We start from the raw sequence: 18,566 nt of genomic DNA, 5'->3' as shown, positions 1-18,566 counted from the left end.
GGGGGTGGGGGGCTCGCTCACGAGGAACTCTCCACCTACAGCCTCGAGCGCCCGCCGGAGGTCGCCCACGGCTCCCGCGTCAGGCGATGGCTCGAGGCGCACCGCAGCCTCAAGACCGCCCTACTCGTCATGGTCATGATCGGGACCTGCATGGTCATCGGCGACGGCGTCCTCACCCCCGTCATCTCCAGTATGTGCTACTTGTACCATTTGTATATTTAAGTACAAGCGCAGGAAGTCTCTTGTCAAACCTGATGAGCTCCGGCAACTATCAACGATGATACAAAAATTACATGACTGGTATTTGGAAACATGCAGCAAGGATGGGACCGATAGTATTTTGCTGAAAATTAAACATGAGCATGACTTTATTGGAGTCGACGTGATGTACGTTGAATTTGTGAAATTATTTCAGTTATACAATCAAGACGCCATCAACAAAACTATCGTGACTTGCTACTGTCTGTAAGTATTATTTCTATAATTATGTTTCTAGCTTAGCTCGTTTATTGTATGTATATATAATTATCCTCACTATATATTATGCAGATTGAAGATCGTCGAGTGCAAAAGAGGACAAATCTATGATGTTGGGTTCATTAGCCCAAATACCGTAAATGAATGGGCGGTACAAAACAGAGCCAAACATATTGAGGAAAACTTGCTAAAGCATTCCTTCGACATCAAAACAAAAGGGAAATACTCTTTCCTTACAACTTCAAGTGAGTTTACTGTCTTAGTGCATATTCGGTTTCGCTTACACGACATTAAGTGTAATTGATGAGTTATGCGTGCGCAGGTTCCACTTTATTTTGCTATCCATTAAGCTTGACGTGGGAGTAGCAATTATCTTAGACTCGAGACGTAAAGAGGCTAAGGAGTGGTCGGACATGAGTGAAATGCTCCAGAAGTAAGTTCAATCATTATCACATCATATCGGCAACTTTCGTTCATTTCCTGAAATTAAGTAATCATTTTATTGGCTGGGAAGGATTTGGAATAAATTCACCGGAATGGTTTCGAGTCTAGAGAAGAAGAAGCTGTGATTTACGCATCCTAAAATAAGTAGTACTAGCTAGTTCCGCACATCTCTCATTGATTCTAATTTCATCAATACCATTGTCATGCTTGCTTATCTGTTTGATTGAACTCTATTCTCGTAAAGTGCTTGTGGCAGGCACACGGGAATAATTTATAAGGATACTATGTTTGCGAGTTTATTTGCCACTAGACCTCTGAGCGGGGCTTATCTAACAAACAATTTGAAGTACGTAAACAATATTCATAATTTTATTTTATTATCATCAATTGTATTGAGTTTCATTCATATATATGTATTGACCCCCTTCTTTAAATTAGATATGGAAGAAGCGGGACGAACTCTTACCACATGATCGCATACGAGCAATTCAAGAGGAATTGGTAAGATTTTTTCTTGACCATGTCATACCTAAAGACGGAGAATACCATGCAGAATTGAATGATTTGGGTAGATGATGTCAGGGATAGTAAGAGATGTTATATTGTCTATATGTAGTACCGTCGGATAGATATACGAAAACTTGTTGTTCAACCAAGCACAGAGAAAGAGAGGTCACTTCTCTCTATATATGTTTATGACGATGTTGTGTAATTAATGGTTCCTTCATTTGCTTACTAGCTACCGTCGAGTTCTCTCTATATGTAGTAGCTAGCGTCGACCAAGCACGAAGAAAGAGATGTCACTTCTCTATATAGGTAGTAGCTAGCTAACACAATACGAAACCCCTAAACCCTCCAAAACTCCTAATCCCCCCCCTCCCTCCTTAAAAAAAACCAGCGCCTGGGAGCTGCTAACGCGTGGTTTTTTTTTAGTCCCGGTCGGTGTTACCAATCAGGACTAAAGGTCCTCCTGCCTGGGCGCCCCACAGCGGCCACGTGGAGCTCTTTTAGTCCCGGTTCGTAAGCCAACCGAAACTAAAAGTGATGGGCATTAGTCTCGATCGTTATGTCCCGGTTGCAGAACCAGGACTAAAAGTCCTCTGAAACCGGGACAGATGCTTTGTTTTCTACTAGTGTTCATTAGCTGTTATGTTGGCCACAAGCAGAAGCATAAATTAAAACAAATACGATGCATAGCTGAGAAAATAAAATTCAAAACAGAAAGCTGATTAACTAAAATGCCTTACTTAATTTTCTTCCATTTCATTTGTGCTACACGAATTGCTGCAGGGTGGCTCGCATTGTACAAATTTAAGTATACCACGTGGACGAATATTGTAGCAGACATGATTCAATGTGTTGCGATTTGTTTCATACTTGGACACGATACCTTACAAGGCATCATGTTACTATTTTTAGCTTCGAAGGACATATCCATCCTCCATTGATTTGTAACTGTGTAGCCTGTTCAAAAGAAGATTAAAATCATAAACTAATTATTGGTTGAGGAGAGGATAGCGTATGTTTTTTTTAGAAAAGGAGGATGACCCCCGGCCTCTGCATCTGGGCGATGCATACGGTCATTTTATTAATTATTTTCACAAGATCTTACAAAGTAATACAACAGTAAGACTAAACCGCCGTCTAAGCAACAAACTATCGCTACACCTATTCACTTGATGAAGGGCGCAGATAGCCTGGGCCAAATACCAAACAGACATCGCAGCCAAACCTAACATCTAAGACCTGAGGACCCATCCAGGACGCCTGCCGGGCATGGGTCTCGCCGGTCCGGTGTGCTCTCAGAGGCCGCCGCCGCCAACTGCCATCGCTCCATCTTTAGAACTATACTGATGCATCAACCTTGCTCGGTCTAGCTATCGTCGACGCCACCATGGCGCCCAACGGTACCTCCTCCCTGCGCGCAAACAGCTGAGCACGTCGCGGTCGCCACTGATACACCTCAGCACCATGCTGCCAAGTACCACCAGCCGACACATCTTGAAGTCTTTGGAAGATCTGTCGTGCGTAGCACCTGCCGAACAGGCATGACTCAGCGTAGCACCTGTCGGCCAGGCATGACTTGACAGCTCCATCGAAGCTCCGTGCAAGACGAAGCCGCTCCACCTCCCGCCTCTGTCTTCCAGCGCTGCTCCACAAACGATGCTCTCAAGAGAGAGACGGCACCGTAGTACCGCCATCGTCCGATCTGGAAGACCAGATCCTAGGGTTTCCCCCGAAGCAGCACGAGTGGGTTGACAACAGTTACACGACGATGCCTTCATCAAGGTAACGACGTAAAACGCCGTCATCCCCCGCCAACGGCTCGGTTTTCACCGGCAACTATGTCTCCCCGACACGTAGCCGGGACTAGCTGACGGATCTCGAGATCCGATCACCCAGCCGCAGGCCGATCACCTCTGACGGAAGAGATGACCACCACCGCCGACTGCATCGGTCAGAACAGATCTGACGGAGGTGCCGCCTACGCGACCACCAGGCCCTCCACGCCGCCGCCGCCGATCCAAAGGCAGATGGCGCGCCGCCGCCGCCGCCAACCGCAGTGCCGCCGCCGCCCGAACCGGGCTGGTCGCCGCGCCCGCAGCCCGCGCCGCCTCCGATGCCGCCGCGCCACAACCATCGCCGTTGCCGATCGGATCTGAGGCGCCTCCACACGATTCAGGGATCCGCACAACCCCAGATCCACGGGAGAGAGGTGATGTCCTCCGCCACCGCCGTCGGCCCCCGGGCTTAGACCGGCGGCGTCCCCCGGCGGCGGAGGAGGGTGGGGAGGAAGGAGTATGCGCCCCCGGCGGCTGGGTAGGGAGCCGCCCGAGCCGCCCTGACGACGCGGGGGCTGGGGATAGCGTATGTTATGTCTAAAATAATTTATCTGATGATGAGATTAATTACCATAAGGAATAAGCATCAAGTAAATCTCCATGTCAAAACTATATTACGAGTGGCAAGATTCTGCAGAGTACAAAGAGATGTGTTGAGAGATCAGAACATGTGTGCTTCTCCATGGCACTCAGTGATCAAGCCGTTCATGGAGTTTTGCATAGACGAGGATCCTTTTGAGGAGCAAAGATGTCATGGCCACTGAGCACCTTGGAATTTGCTTTCATATTTGCACCCTCAGCTTCCTATGGTCCTCTCTCTGACGCATACCTACCCCATGGTGCTTTGCCATCTTGGCTACGGAAGTTGGATTTTGGGGAGAAACACTTTCTTCCCTGTAGGCACCATAATAGGATCCAAACTCCAAAATATTCATAAATGTATATAGTTCGTACATTATCAAGTACTTAGATTTGAAGGAGATCCACTTTTGCGTGTGTGGTTTAACAAAGAAGTCGTCTGTACGAGACATATCAATCCCACTGGGCTGCACTCATTTTAATATATAACAAGAAGTGAGATGTAAATGGTGCAACAGTGTGTTGGAAAAGCAAAACCCTTTCCGTCAAAAAGAAAAGAAAAAGAAAACTAAACCTCAGTATGCCATACAACTTCCTCATTACTTCTCCAATAATCACTAAACATTAATTTGAAAGGGGTGTCCACCCTCTACCCTAGCATGAATCCATAGACGGAGTTCAGCCATAATTAGCGCTACCGTGGCCGTGGCCGGGACGCCTTGTGTTCGAAGACACGGCTGTTGCGCTTGAGCCAGATGAAACGTATAGTGGCCAAGGTGGTGGTGTTCAGATGTCTTCTTTGGCCTGCCGGTGCCGCCTCCACCATCTGTGGCCACCATTCTACTAGGGGTTTCGCGCCATCCGGAGTGAACCTGTGCAGCCTCAGAGGAAGCAACATGTTGTACCAGACCTCACGAGCGTATGCACATCCCAGGAGCATGCGAGTGGTATCCTCGTCTTTTTGGCAACACAACTGACATAACCGTGTGTGCGGCATGTGTTCTTCGTGCCGGCCGATCCGCCGTCCACAGCCTAGCCCGGACCGCGAGCCATGCAAAGATCTTCACCTCTAGGGGAGCCCATGATCGCCAGATGTGGTCGGCACAGGGTGCGAGCTCCCTACCCAGGAAGAAGGCCAAGGTGGTGGTGTTCAGATGTCTTCTTTGGCCTGCCGGCACCGCCTCCACCATCTGTGGCCACCATTCTACTAGGGGCTTTGCGCCATCCGGAGTGAACCTGTGCAACCTCAGAGGAAGCATCATGTTGTACCAGACCTCGCGAGCGTATGCACATCCTAGGAGCATGTGAGTGGTATCCTCGTCTTGCTAGCAACACAACTGACATAACCGTGTGTGCAACATGTTTCTTCGTGCCAGCCGATCCGCCGTCCACAGCCTAGCTCGCCCCGCGAGCCATGCGAAGATCTTCACCTCTAGGGGAGCCCATGATCACCAGATGTGGTCGGCACAGGGTGCGAGCTCCCTACCCAGAAAAAAACCAGATAGTTACTCTACCATGACTTGGAGTAGACGTATACAACAGCAGCTTCTGATTATCATAGCCTCGGTGTTTGCTAACAGCAACATCTCCCTTGGGCTCCTCTTAGCACCGCCCGATCTGCGACACGGTCGGGGGGATGACAACGTCGATGCACCCGACAGCGTGGGCGAAGCGGGCGCCGACGCCGGTCTGGACTTTGAAAACTCCATCCATGAAATACGGGAGTCGTCTGTCACCGGATTCTTGGGAGGTGGCAAGGCGAGACACGTGGTGAGGGGGGGTCAGGAGGCGCAGAGGGAGGCGACCAACGGCGAGAGCCAGGGCTTTCAAGTGGGAGGATGGCGACAGCATACGAGCGAGCAGGAGACCTAGCCTCGCTCGAGAGGAAAGGGGTGGGGCAATATGTTTTTCTTTGAGTAGGGGCTGATTTGGTGGGGGGAAAATCATAGACGGGGATGTTTCCTTTTCTCGTACGCGAATAGAGACGTGCGATGGAACGAAGGAGCGAGGCGAACGAAACGAAACAAACTACGACCAAACCGACCATCACCACCGCGGACTTCTCTTTTAAGAGTAGAGATTTGGTAAATACGACTAATTATTTTGGTAAGTGTGGGAAGGCCACGATGTATCTCTACTCGTAATGGACGAATTGGTTGAATAGTCCCCCCCACTTTCAACCGGTTTATTTTCAACCGGTTTATTTTCAACCGGTTTTTCTTCGTCCCACCTCCCACTAGCCCCTCCCACCGGTTTTTCTCTTTTCTCGTCTGACCGGCAATACCCAACGTATTTATGGTAATCAATCATAATTAATCCACGTATATTAATAAATCAATCCAGGTATGGTAAGGTCATAACTCAGGAAATTTTGAATATGATAATTATATGGTAATAAATTTAAATTACCCCAAAGGCTATCAATCCAGGTATGGTAAGGCCATAACTCGGGAAATATCGAATATGGTAGTAAATTTAAATTACCACCAGGTATGGTAAGGCTATCCACGTATAGTAATAAATCATATAGTAATAAATCATAATTAATTCACGTATAGTAATAAATCAATCCAGGTATGGTAAGGTCATAACTCAGGAAATTTTGAATATGGTAATTATATGGTAATAAATTTAAATTACCCCAAAGGCTATCAATCCATGTATGGTAAGGCCATAACTCGGGAAAATATCGAATATGGTAATAAATTTAAATTACCACCAGATATGGTAAGACTATCCACGTATAGTAATAAATCATATAGTAATAAATCATAATTAATCCATGTATAGTAATAAATCAATCCAGGTATGGTAAGGTCATAACTCAGGAAATTTTGAATATGATAATTATATGGTAATAAATTTAAATTACCCCAAAGGCTATCAATCCAGGTATGGTAAGGCCATAACTCGAGAAATATCAAATATGGTAATAAATTTAAATTACCACCGGGTATGGTAAGGCTATCGATCCAGGTATGACACGCCCTCACCTGATCACCTATCACAATCTCCAGCCCCACGCACGCACCAAAGAACCCACCCGGCACCAAACGCAGCTCCTCTCGATCCCCTCGAGTAAACGCCGCCGCCGTCGTGCGATCTTCCTGACACAGACGCCGTCGCCGCCTCCTTCCCACCTACGGCGTCCCCCACGTCCATGGTGACGGCGCTCGCGTCCTACACTGACCCTCCGCCTCATATAGGTTGGTCGTTGATGGAGTGGGATGTGCCGCTGCGGTTTGGGGAGGCGCAATCACGATCTGGTTGGGATCTCAGTGTGGAATCGTTCTCTGCGATGAAGGATGGTGATGCCTCCCTGGCAAATGGGATCGGAGGAAGGGGCTCTACATCGTGAATGTCGGCGAGGCAGCGGCCGAAGGCGAGCCCGACGGTGAGCACGGGTGTTCGTCCCATGAAATAGGCGGCCACGGAGGGCGGATCTGAGGCCACCCCAATCGCCGGTGGCCCTTCCTCCCATCGATCATCGCCTCCATTCTCTCTCTCCTCTAAATCTTTGTCGCCCCTGCCTGATTCTGGCCGACGCCATCCGGCTCTCGCATCGACCACCACCAGCACGGCTGCGGACGAGGCGCAACCGCAGACGCCGCCGCCGCCATCCTCATCCACCTCCTCCACCATCCTTCCCAGCCGTCGTCGGGGGCACCCGCCATCTGCGCTCTAGCCCACCCGCTCCCTCCTATCCCCTCCCCCTGCCTGCCAGCCCCGTGATCCATCGCACAGATGACAGGTACTACAGCGACCTCCTCCCCAGCGGATCCAGCCTCCTCCGATGGAGATCCATCCTGGGCACCGCCTTATTCTCATGCGTGCACGTCTATATCAACGTCTCATTCCACCTCACCTGAGCCTTTACCTTCCCACCTCTACTTCAGATCCACATCACTTTGCAAGGTATGTGCTTGATTGTTCCGAACTGGATCGATGGATTGTGCAAGGTACTTTGGGTGTCGTCATTGACGGCAATTGTCACGCCATGCTACCATCGGAGGGGTCCCTCATCGATGATTAGGGTCTTCCGAACTGCACGAGCTCCATTGAGAAGGATGTTTTTAATTCTGGTTTTGCCTACATGCTTTCTTTGCCTGTATCTACTTAGCTAATGTCTTCTTATAGATAGTAGCTGCTGAAGTGGTGATCAAAGTTGTTCACTATAAGGAAACAACCATGATAACAAAAGTGTATATTCCCTGACCTTTGACCTAAAGTACTTTTTCATTAGAAACTTGCAACAGCCAGGCATTGAAGTTAGCAACAGCTTCGTACGTACTGAACTAATTTGCAACAACACGTACTGAACTAAGTTAGGTTATGCTCATCTTTCCAACATGCTTAGTGATAACCACCTAGCAAGCTGATCAAACATGAAAAAATTGAAGTGCTACTGCTAATCGTACTATTCTGAATGTGAAAATCTATTTAATTGGCTCTTCTCTAATTGTACACTTGCATAAATCTCAGATCTTGCAAATTACAGTATAACCATAAAAGTCATGCTTTGACTCCTATAGGGCCTTTTGCACTTTAATATGACTAATAGTTTGCCTTAATATCACAGATTGTATTACTACCTTTCTAAGTGAATGACATTCAAGAAGGTCATTAAATAAAACCAAGAAATCCTTCTGGTATTGGAGTGTAGGAAAGTTGAGACTATAAAACCAAAAGGTTATATTTACGTTTATTGGAGAAGGTTCTTTACTTTTTATAGGAAAACACAAAATGTTGCGATGTAGAGTCTAGGTGGTGGACCTCCTTGATCCACTTGGTGGATGAGGGCGACCCCGGTCCTGGCACCCATAGTGCCAGTGATCCAAAAATCATAAGGCCTGGATATAGCTCTAGCAGACGTATGCGGCTTGCGCATCGAGCTTGGTCGTCTCGAGCATGGAGATAGGCGAGTTGTAGACCAAGAGCTGGTACAGAGATAGGCGAGTTGTAGACAAGAGCTGGTGGGCAGCAAGAAAGTCATGCACACCAAAGAACAAATCTGAGTCACATGCCTACTTCTATTGGTTTCTACAAAGAGCGGCTAGCTTAGATCTTAGACCAGTCGGTCACTGTCGAGGTCGCCAAGGTGATCTTACAGCACCGCCGTGGAGATTTCTCATGATTTTATGTAGGCAAGCCGCAAGCGGTGGTGGTGATTGGCTGGGTGGTGTCGCTGCCTTGGGAAGAGACGAAGTGATGGTAAAAGTAAGCAGGATCCGATGATTCTTCCGTGGGGATAGCCAAAGTCAAGATGTCGACTACAGACTCGTCGCAGACTTGCAGTGAACCTGGATGCGGCGAGCCTGATTTGTGGATCGATGGCGGGTCTTGACTTTGTTAGGCTGGGATTGGATGGTTGCGGAGGGTGGTGTGCTTGGTTGGGTTCCCATGGAAGAATGTGGCCTCCTCGTGGATCTGGTCATGCCCATCCTAGAGAACATTGTGTCCCTAGCTCCCTCGAGGAGCAAGGACAGTGCAAGCGGCAGCAGGGGATAGGGGTAGATGTGGGGAGGGATGTCGGCGGCTGCTCGAGGTCATCATGATGAAACCCTTGACGTCCCATCTTTATAAATGGAAGTGGAAGAGCACGAAGTCGAGATTGGATAGGAGCTTGAGTTCTTTTTGGCACCGATCGGTTCCCCACTTTAGAGATGTATTTTTTTTTGCGTGCGAGCAAACAGTGGATTGATTCTAAAAGGGATAGGCACTTTTCAACAGAAGTGCATGACGGACCAAAAATATGACCTCATTTTATTCGTTTGATAGATATCGTATTATTCATTGTTGTTCGTTCGGTGAAATTTTCTAATATTTGATTGTTGTGTTTCTAATTAGAGCACCCCATAATCACCCAATATGAGGGGATGATAAATGAAAGATACTGATTATAAATTTTGAAGAGCCCGTGGCAACGCACGGGCGTTATACTAGTCATTATGAAAGAGTTGAATGATGAATCATCATTCACCATTTTTTCTTTAATAGTACAAGATTTGGTTGTTAGGAAAGGTAAGATTCGATGCATTAGAAAAGATAAGATTTTAGCATTAATTGTCATGAAACTGGATTTCATTGTTTGGTAACGTGCTATCGGTTCCTATCCATTTGAAAAGTGGCTAGTTAGGAAAGGTTTTGTTAGACGATAAAAAAACCGATGTGAAGGGGTGGTGGTGGGAGGTGAGACGGAAAAAGAAAACGAACAACAAAAATCATGGACGCAATCCTCCTGACTGCTCCATTAGAAATAGAGATATAGGATGTGTTTTCAAAAAAAATCGTGAACCAACCCATGATTGAATAGTAAGGAGGATAGTGTATACTCAACCTATCAGAATCAACTCATAGACTTCACATCAATTAGTGCTCATATTTTTCTGAATTTATTTATTTCAGGCCTTCCATCGATGTGCGGCCAGTTAGAGGAGACGTTCCTATCGACTACCGACTATGTAAGTGTCTGTGTCGACTTCGTCAATCTTAAGATGATGTGCCGGCTTACTCTTTCAAATACTATGCTTATAGTGATAGAGTATGCGTGCATACGTGTATTCATATAGGTGAGTGTATAAACATCTACATATGTACGATCTTAAAAAGAAGACCCAAAGACGCGGAAAATGCGCGCATACATTCGGAAAAGCAGAGCTTCGGTGCCTCTGCATGGCAGCCGTCCGCGCAGCGGCGAAAAGCAGCATTCCGATTCCCATCGGCGTGCGTGCGTGCGTGCATGCATTCAGCGGTGCTACCAGTAGTACTCCAGCGAGTTCGCACCCACCCTATTCCAGCACGTGAGGCTGCCCCTGCTCGCGACGCCAATCAGTGTCACGGGCACCGTAGTAGTAGGAGTAGACCGGAAATCCCGGCGACTTGTCGCAGACCGGGAGAGAAGAGAACGTTCTTTGCCCCCTGCGAAACCGATGCTCTTGCCCGTGGCCTTCGCCGTGCGCGGCAAGCAGAGCAGCCGGCGCGTCCCACTCCCAGCACGCGAGCAGCCACGGCACGTTCGGGGTCGAGATCGCCGCCGGACACGGCACGCTCGATGCGGCCAACGCGGAGGCGTTGCGACTGATGCCCTTCCCAGTGTTTCATCGTGAATAGGTGCTAAGCATGTCACATAAACGAAAAAATGACATGACATAAGTTGCTAAAATATTTAATGCACTTAGCATCTCATCTACTCCATCGGTTTTAGTTTATAGTCTTGCGCGTATATCTAGGTTGCCAATTTTATCACCCTAATGTAAACTATATAACATAAAAATTGTATTGTTTGAAAATAAAACATCTGAAGCTTAAGTTGATATATTTTTTGTAATCTATGACTTGTATTAGGTTTGTCAAATTGACATCACTTGACATATGTGGTAAGCAATCCAATTAATTCCAAAAGGTTTGTCAAATTGACGACCTAGGGGTACGCGCACGCCCTGTAAACTGAGAGAGAGGGAATAAGCACCATTACATTGGAAGATGTCTGATGCGGCGACGGGCGAAGTAGCATGCCATGCGGGGCGCCGCCGCGCCGCACCCAGCCGGTGGAGGGTCCGCGACGGTGCTAAAATTTAGGGGGTGTTTGTTTCCAGGGACTTTTTTGTGTAGGGACTAAAAATGTCCCTCTTAGAGACTTTTTTACCAAACGGAAGGGACTTTTTAGGGACTAAACTAGGCATTTGGGACTAAATGAAAAAGACTCTCAAGGAGAGTCTTTTTGGGAATTTTTGGGACTTTTTCAATAATGCCCCTTCATGCATCCATTGGCCCGCCACCCCATGGTGTTGTTTGATTATTATTTTTTATATACTAGAGGCAACATGATCATTTAATAATCTCTAGGAAGAGACTAGAGACTTTTTAGTCTCTGAAAACAAATAAGGAGAAATTTTTTAAGAACTTTTTAGTTGGGACTAGAAAAAATTCTATGACTAAAAAACCAAACACCACCTTACTACTATGACTCTTCGGAGGAAACGGACGGCCTTGTCATGCATGCTACTAGTCATTTATTTACTATCCCATAATTACTACGGGAGCGAGTGGCGGTGACGATTCGCTTGGATCTCCATAGATCTATCGGCATTAATTGGAAGAAGAATGCAAGATTCTTCTTGAGCATGTCTAGCGCTACTACCGTGCTACTAGTACCATCCATTCGCAGTCCTAGTTGCTGGTGCCGAATGCCGATCAGTTGCCATCGGCCGGCTCGCCGATCTCGGACCAACCAATCAATCAATCTTCTCCCCCCGCCGAACCCTCAAGAGACACCCATCTTTTCAGCGAGGCATCTCCAATCGTCGGCATCGCTTTGCGACAAAGCGGAAAAGGAAGAAAAGCCTAGATTTTTAGTAGCCACGAAAGATGCGAGGCGAGCCCCGCCATTAGCGCGGGGCGCCGGCGCCGGCAGCCGCGATCTGGGGGAGGCCGTCCCTGGTCCGCGCCCCCGAAAGCTAAAGGTCGAAGATGATACTCCTTCCGTTCCTAAATACTTGTCTTTCTAGAGATTTTAATAAGTGACTACATACGACGCAAAATGAGTGAATCTACACTTTAAAACATATCTACATACGTCCGTATGTTGAGTCCATTCAAAATGCCTAGAAAGACAAGTATTTGGAAACGAAGGGAGTAGTTGATAGGGGTCGGCAGAGTGCCGTGAGAATGTGCGTGAGTTCACGCACGCACATGCCTTTCTTTGTCCTCCGGCCCCACCCCACCCAACCACACTCACGGCCGCCGGCCGGCCAAAAGCTTGGTCCGCCCGTGTCTGCGTGCACATCATATCCATGGATTTTAGTATGCCGGCCTCACTTTGTCTGAACGAGTGAGTTTTTGAGTTGATTATCTCTTTGATGAAGCAGCTAGGGAGAGGCGCACTAGTTGTGGAGGTCGTAGGTGGACGGGCCCCCACCACACGTGACACGTCTCTGCACTCCACTCGGTGTGATACCCACCATGTTTTCCTCGGCGGATATGTATCCGATGCCTTTCTTCATTCTCCTCCCCTATCTATCTGCTTCCTCGATCTCTTCGTCCTCTTCCGAACCCCCTTCATATACTCACCTTGAATCCTTCGTATGCTACTAGTATAGTATAGCGCCGTATCCTGGCATTGCCAGCTCCCGCTTCTTTCGAGTAGTCCGTCCGTCCGTCCGTTCGTGTGCTTGTGGCGAACTTGTTCTTGGCAGCTGGTTCAATCTATTCGACTGTTAACAGCGTTGCTTTTACCTTGATGATGTGCTCTGTTCTTGGAGCCAGCCAGCACAAGGAAATCATAGGAGCGTAGCTGTCTTTTCGCCGACGGCCGACGGATCCTGGTCGAGCTCGGGAGCGCGGCAGCCATGGAGCCCGGAAAGGTCAGCCATAGATTCCCAAATTTTCAAAATTAAGCAAGGTAGGTAGGAGGGGCAATTATCAATGACAGAACCTGGTGCCAATCAATCGGTTGGATGCAGCGGGAGACATGGCGGACGACGATGCTGCTGGCGTACCAGAGCCTGGGGGTGGTGTACGGGGACCTGAGCATCTCCCCGCTCTACGTCTACAAGAGCACCTTCGCCGACGACATCACCCACACCGACTCCAACGACGAGATCCTCGGCGTCCTCTCCTTCGTCTTCTGGACGCTCACCCTCATCCCGCTCCTCAAGTACGTCTCCATCGTGCTCCGAGCCGACGACAACGGCGAGGGCGGCACCTTCGCGCTCTACTCCCTCATCTGCAGGCACGCCAACGTCAGCCTGCTCCCCAACCGCCAGCTCGCCGACGAGGAGCTCTCCACCTACAGCCTCGAGCGCCCGCCGGAGGAGGTCGCCCACGGCTCCCGCGTCAGGCGATGGCTCGAGGCGCACCGCAGCCTCAAGACCGCCCTGCTCGTCATGGTCATGATCGGGACCTGCATGGTCATCGGCGACGGCGTCCTCACCCCCGTCATCTCCGGTATGTATCTTCAGACTTTTTCGGTCCAAGTTCTTTCTTTTTTGGCCTTTTGTTCTTCAGTTGGCTCTTCAGTTCAGGGAGTGAGGAGCAGTTACTTATTAATACTGCTGTTGATTCTTGTCTGTTGCAAATGCAGTGTTCTCGGCTGTTTCTGGGCTTGAGCTCTCCTTGTCCAAGCATCAGCATGAATGTGAGCCTCCCTCAACTCTGAACTGCAGATTTGTTTTTTTGCATTTAAAGATTTTGTTGGATTTGTCTGAAGTCAATGAACAGAGTACTGCACAATAGGTCATAATAAGTAAACACTAGTGACTTTACTGATGAACTGATACAGTACTTCACAATGATGCCTATGGACTTGCGAAATCCTTTTTTCTGGAATTAGCAAAATTGGAGCAAACTGTGAGGATTACCAAAAAAAACTAATTTTGGAGCAAACTGATAAGTTGTCACTCGTTCCTACTTCACTTACCTGGGCCCAAATACTCCCAGTTATCAGCTGTCTAGCAGAACTGTATCATGACTTGTATTTTTGTCACAAATTGCACTGAAAGAAAGTATGAGAGAACTGTTAAATGCGATAAAGTCTCATAAATATTTCAGTCACAGCCAAAATCACTGAATTTCAGTGATTTTGGTTTTCATTCCGGCCAAAGGACCATAATTATAACTTGAATTCGATTGAAATCCAACCAAATATTTTGAAATTTCAAGAAGATCATTTGGTGGCTGAAATATTCTGACCAAAACGCAATTATTTCAGTACCGACTGAAGTGACCAGAAAGTGAAAACTATTAGACTAGTTCTCTGTCGCTTGTTCTGCCTGCTCATTTGTTCTTCTTGTTTTTGCTCTCATGCAGATGCCGTCACTCCGATTACTTGTGCCATAATAGTGTTCCTGTTTGCGCTCCAGCATTACGGCACCCACCGCGTCGGGTTTCTCTTCGCTCCCATAATTCTAGCCTGGCTGATCTGCATGAGTGCGCTTGGCGTGTACAATATCATCTACTGGAACCCTCAGGTTTACATGGCACTCAATCCCGTATACATGTTCAAATTCTTGAAGAAGACCAAGAAGTCTGGTTGGATGTCCCTGGGAGGGATTCTGCTCTGCATGACAGGTAAAGTTCAGTATGAAATGAAACATTGGTTAACACAGTTTTTATTTTTTGCCAAAATTACACAGGGGAATTGTCCAAATGTAAACAGTCTGACATGTTTCCTTCTTTCCAGGATCTGAAGCAATGTTTGCAGATCTTGGCCACTTCTCCTACAGTGCAATCCAGGTACTATAACAGGTTAATTTCAGCAACTAGTTCAGTTCCTACGCTATTTTTGTTCAACTCATCATGTTGTTTGGGCAAATCTTGACTCTGCTCCTTGCTTTTGCAGCTTGCTTTCACTTCTTTGGTGTACCCTGCACTGATCCTAGGATACATGGGTCAAGCTGCCTATTTAACCAAACACCATGACTTCGACTCAAGCTACCAAATTGGATACTACATCTCAGTTCCAGGTACCTACTGCTTACTTTTTTGAAACAGAGGCAAAAACTTTGCCTCATCATTAATTAAAAGATGAGAATTCCCTGATTGATTAATTAGAAACCGGGCGAAAACCGACCTACTGCTTACTTGGATTAGTAGATTACCAGTACTAATGCTAGCTGATGATTCTTACAGTGGCACAGTATCTGTGAAAGACTTGCACTGTTCTGCATTTACCATTTTATTCAGTAAACAGACACTAATTGAACACCAAAATTTATTTATGCAGAGGCTGTGAGATGGCCAGTGCTGGTGCTGGCGATCATGGCGTCGGTGGTCGGAAGCCAAGCGATCATCAGCGGCACCTTCTCCATCATCAACCAGAGTCAGGCCCTGAGCTGCTTCCCGCGGGTGAAGGTCGTGCACACATCGGCGAAGGTCCATGGCCAGATCTACATCCCGGAGATCAACTGGATGCTCATGGTGCTCTGCATCGCGGTCACCGTCGGGTTCCGCGACACCAAGCACATGGGGAACGCGTCGGGGCTGGCGGTGATCACGGTGATGCTGGTCACCACGTGCCTCACGTCGCTGGTCATGATGCTGTGCTGGCACCGGCCGCCGGTGCTGGCGCTGGCCTTCTTCGTCTTCTTCGGATCCATCGAGGCGCTCTACTTCTCGGCATCACTCACCAAGTTCCTTGACGGCGCGTGGGTGCCGCTCCTCCTCGCGCTCATCCTCGTCGCCGTCATGTTCGTGTGGCACCACACCACCGTCAAGAAGTACGAGTTCGACCTCCACAACAAGGTCACCATGGAGTGGCTCCTCGCGCTCTGCGACAGGCTCGGCATGGTCCGCGTCCCCGGCATCGGCCTCGTCTACACCGACCTCACCTCCGGCGTGCCCGCCAACTTCTCCCGCTTCGTCACCAACCTCCCGGCCTTCCACCGCGTGCTCGTCTTCGTCTGCGTCAAGTCCGTGCCCGTGCCGCGCGTGCTCCCCGCCGAGCGCTACCTCGTCGGCCGCGTCGGCCCGCCGGGCCACCGCTCGTACCGCTGCATCGTGCGCTACGGGTACCGGGACGTGCACCAGGACGTGGACTCGTTCGAGACGGAGCTCGTCGAGAGCCTTGCGTCCTTCATCCGGCTCGACGCGCTCTTCCGGTGCAGCGACGCCCGCAGCGACGCCGACTACGAGCGCGAGAACGCCTTCACCGTCATCGGCAGCAACCCGCTCCGGCGCCGCATCAGCTACGACGACACCCACGACAGCGCGTCGTCCGTGGAGATACGCGTGGAGAGCCCGACGGGCAGCAACGGGACGAACACCATGGAGCTCACGGCCATGCCGGCGGCGGCGCCGCGGGTGGTGAAGAGGGTGAGGTTCCTTGTGGACCCCGGGAGCCCCGACGTGGAGGACAAGCAGATGCTGGAGGAGCTCCACGAGCTGTGCGAGGCGAGGGAGGCCGGCACGGCCTTCATCATGGGCCACTCCCACGTGAAGGCCAAGCCCGGGTCGTCGCTGCTCAGGAGGCTGGCCATCGGGTACGGGTACAACTTCCTGCGCCGGAACTGCCGCGGCCCGGACGTCGTGCTGCGCGTGCCGCCGGCGTCGCTGCTTGAGGTCGGCATGGTCTACGTGCTGTGACTCACAGACACGGGGCTTCTGTTCTGTCTCTAGCTTCCGGACATGCTGCTGTAAATTGTAACGTGACGGCGTGGTGCGCGATGGAAATATTATGTTTTGATTTGATGAAATGCAAAAATCATATGCGGTCGCGGGGTGATAATGCAAAGATCGACCGCCTGATAGCCGTCTGATCTCTCCCATATGAGCTAGCCGGCAACAAGGCTAGTATTGCGCTCGGCCCTCAGCAACAGGAGCCTTGTTGCAATATCCCTGAACCATTTTTTCCTTCTAAAACAAGGCCTCTGTTGCAGTTGCAATCATAAGAAAATCCCATTATTCTGGCCCTTGCATACAAAGGTGCGGTGAGCGCGGCGCCGCCCTCCTGTTACAAAATCGTGTACTATAAAAATTCCAACATACAAAGGATCAAAATAATCTAAGTTGCATCAGGATATGCAATGGTCAATCAAGGACAGAGCAGCAATGTAAAAATTATTGTCAGCTAACTCAAATGTAATTTGACAGGCTGGTGCTAAATCATTGTTTGCCGCTACTCACTATTACAATATGACACCTTTAAAGTACAATCAAACCCAATGTTCCAATTGTCTCACTTTACCTCTCACGGTCACTATTGTGAAGCCCACATGGTTTTCAGGGGTAAGTTTTTGATGCAACTGATTTTAATCCATCACACATTCAAATCAAGAGCATCTTAGACTATTTGATGAACCAACAATAAAGCAGCTTTTATGTATCAAATCAAGAGCATCTTAAACCGTTTGATGAACTAACAATAAATAAAGAGCATCTCTATCTTGGATTCAATGGCAATATACGTGTGATGTGAAGTTGGAGTAGAGGCACATACATGTGTGATGTCCAAACAAAGAGCTTGATATTGTCGTCATGTCCAGATGACCAAACAAATGCAGTGCTTGTCTGCTGCAAGCATGATCCAAGATAAACAGCAGCAACACTTATTCATTTATTCTCTCTTTATATGAATAACAGACTCGACATTCTGGCATAGTGGTATTCAGGCATTAAAACCATGATTTGTCCATAGGAGGACTACTAAATGTGATTGGCACCAGCGGAAGCGCTGACAGAATATGATACGAACCTGACATTGAAGACGATCTCCAAATGTTAGTGCTTGTATGGTCAACCAGCAACATATCAAGCATATCTGCAACCAATACAAAATTAACACAAACATGACTAATTCTGCACATTTTTATCAGTAGCCAGTAGATACTGTCCAGGCTATTGCTAGTGGTTACCGGTTGCATAGGTGCTAAAAATAGGTGCTAAAAACAATTGAGCCTTATAAACCGGAAAGGAGGGAGTACTTATTTTGTTGTCAAATAAATTTCTTCTCACGACCGGGTTCACACAAGAAGCTGTTGTGCAGCTCCAGGTGGCCGTGAAGCAAAACAATAAAATCAGAAAGACAACTCTTATTACCCAGCCGCATGAAAGAATCAAGATAATATTTTCAAAAAAAAGAAGAATCGAGATAAAGCAGGGGACCGCCCATAAATTGTTAGCAAATAGTTCAAAACATAAATAGATTGCAACGATACATGGTCAGAACTGAATTGTTAGTGATTGGAAATAGAACAAGGAACTCAATTGTACACAAGTAGTCCTTAAAGT

The 18,566-nt window shown here is 48.2% G+C and overlaps 1 protein-coding gene and 1 long non-coding RNA gene across 3 annotated transcripts in view; both read left to right on the top strand.

The window, feature by feature from the left end:
* The window catches only part of LOC119353290 (probable potassium transporter 9), a 17,511-nt gene extending 425 nt beyond the window's left edge, over window positions 1-17,086 (top strand). The window contains exons 1-7 of one of the 2 annotated variants that reach the window (XM_037619891.1): window positions 12,775-13,204; window positions 13,304-13,787; window positions 13,924-13,977; window positions 14,649-14,909; window positions 15,022-15,074; window positions 15,181-15,304; window positions 15,565-17,086. In XM_037619891.1, coding sequence (XP_037475788.1) covers window positions 13,190-13,204; window positions 13,304-13,787; window positions 13,924-13,977; window positions 14,649-14,909; window positions 15,022-15,074; window positions 15,181-15,304; window positions 15,565-16,922 — 2,349 coding nt within the window. In that variant the 5' untranslated portion in view covers window positions 12,775-13,189 and the 3' untranslated portion in view covers window positions 16,923-17,086. Of the gene's footprint in view, window positions 1-12,774; window positions 13,205-13,303; window positions 13,788-13,923; window positions 13,978-14,648; window positions 14,910-15,021; window positions 15,075-15,180; window positions 15,305-15,564 lie in introns of those variants that run through there. The other variant, XM_037619892.1, reaches the window with a different exon arrangement.
* On the top strand, window positions 23-1,650 carry LOC119353291. The gene is made up of 6 exons (XR_005170386.1): window positions 23-190; window positions 319-465; window positions 550-722; window positions 800-910; window positions 1,166-1,267; window positions 1,360-1,650. It is a non-coding gene; the product is annotated as an uncharacterized LOC119353291 (long non-coding RNA).
* Window positions 17,087-18,566: the final 1,480 nt, after the last annotated feature.

This window comes from Triticum dicoccoides, chromosome 2A (assembly GCF_002162155.2).
Source record: "Triticum dicoccoides isolate Atlit2015 ecotype Zavitan chromosome 2A, WEW_v2.0, whole genome shotgun sequence".
Taxonomy (NCBI): Eukaryota; Viridiplantae; Streptophyta; class Magnoliopsida; order Poales; family Poaceae; genus Triticum; species Triticum dicoccoides.
Note: the sequence above shows the minus strand (reverse complement) of the source record. Positions and strands in the feature narration are given on the sequence as shown.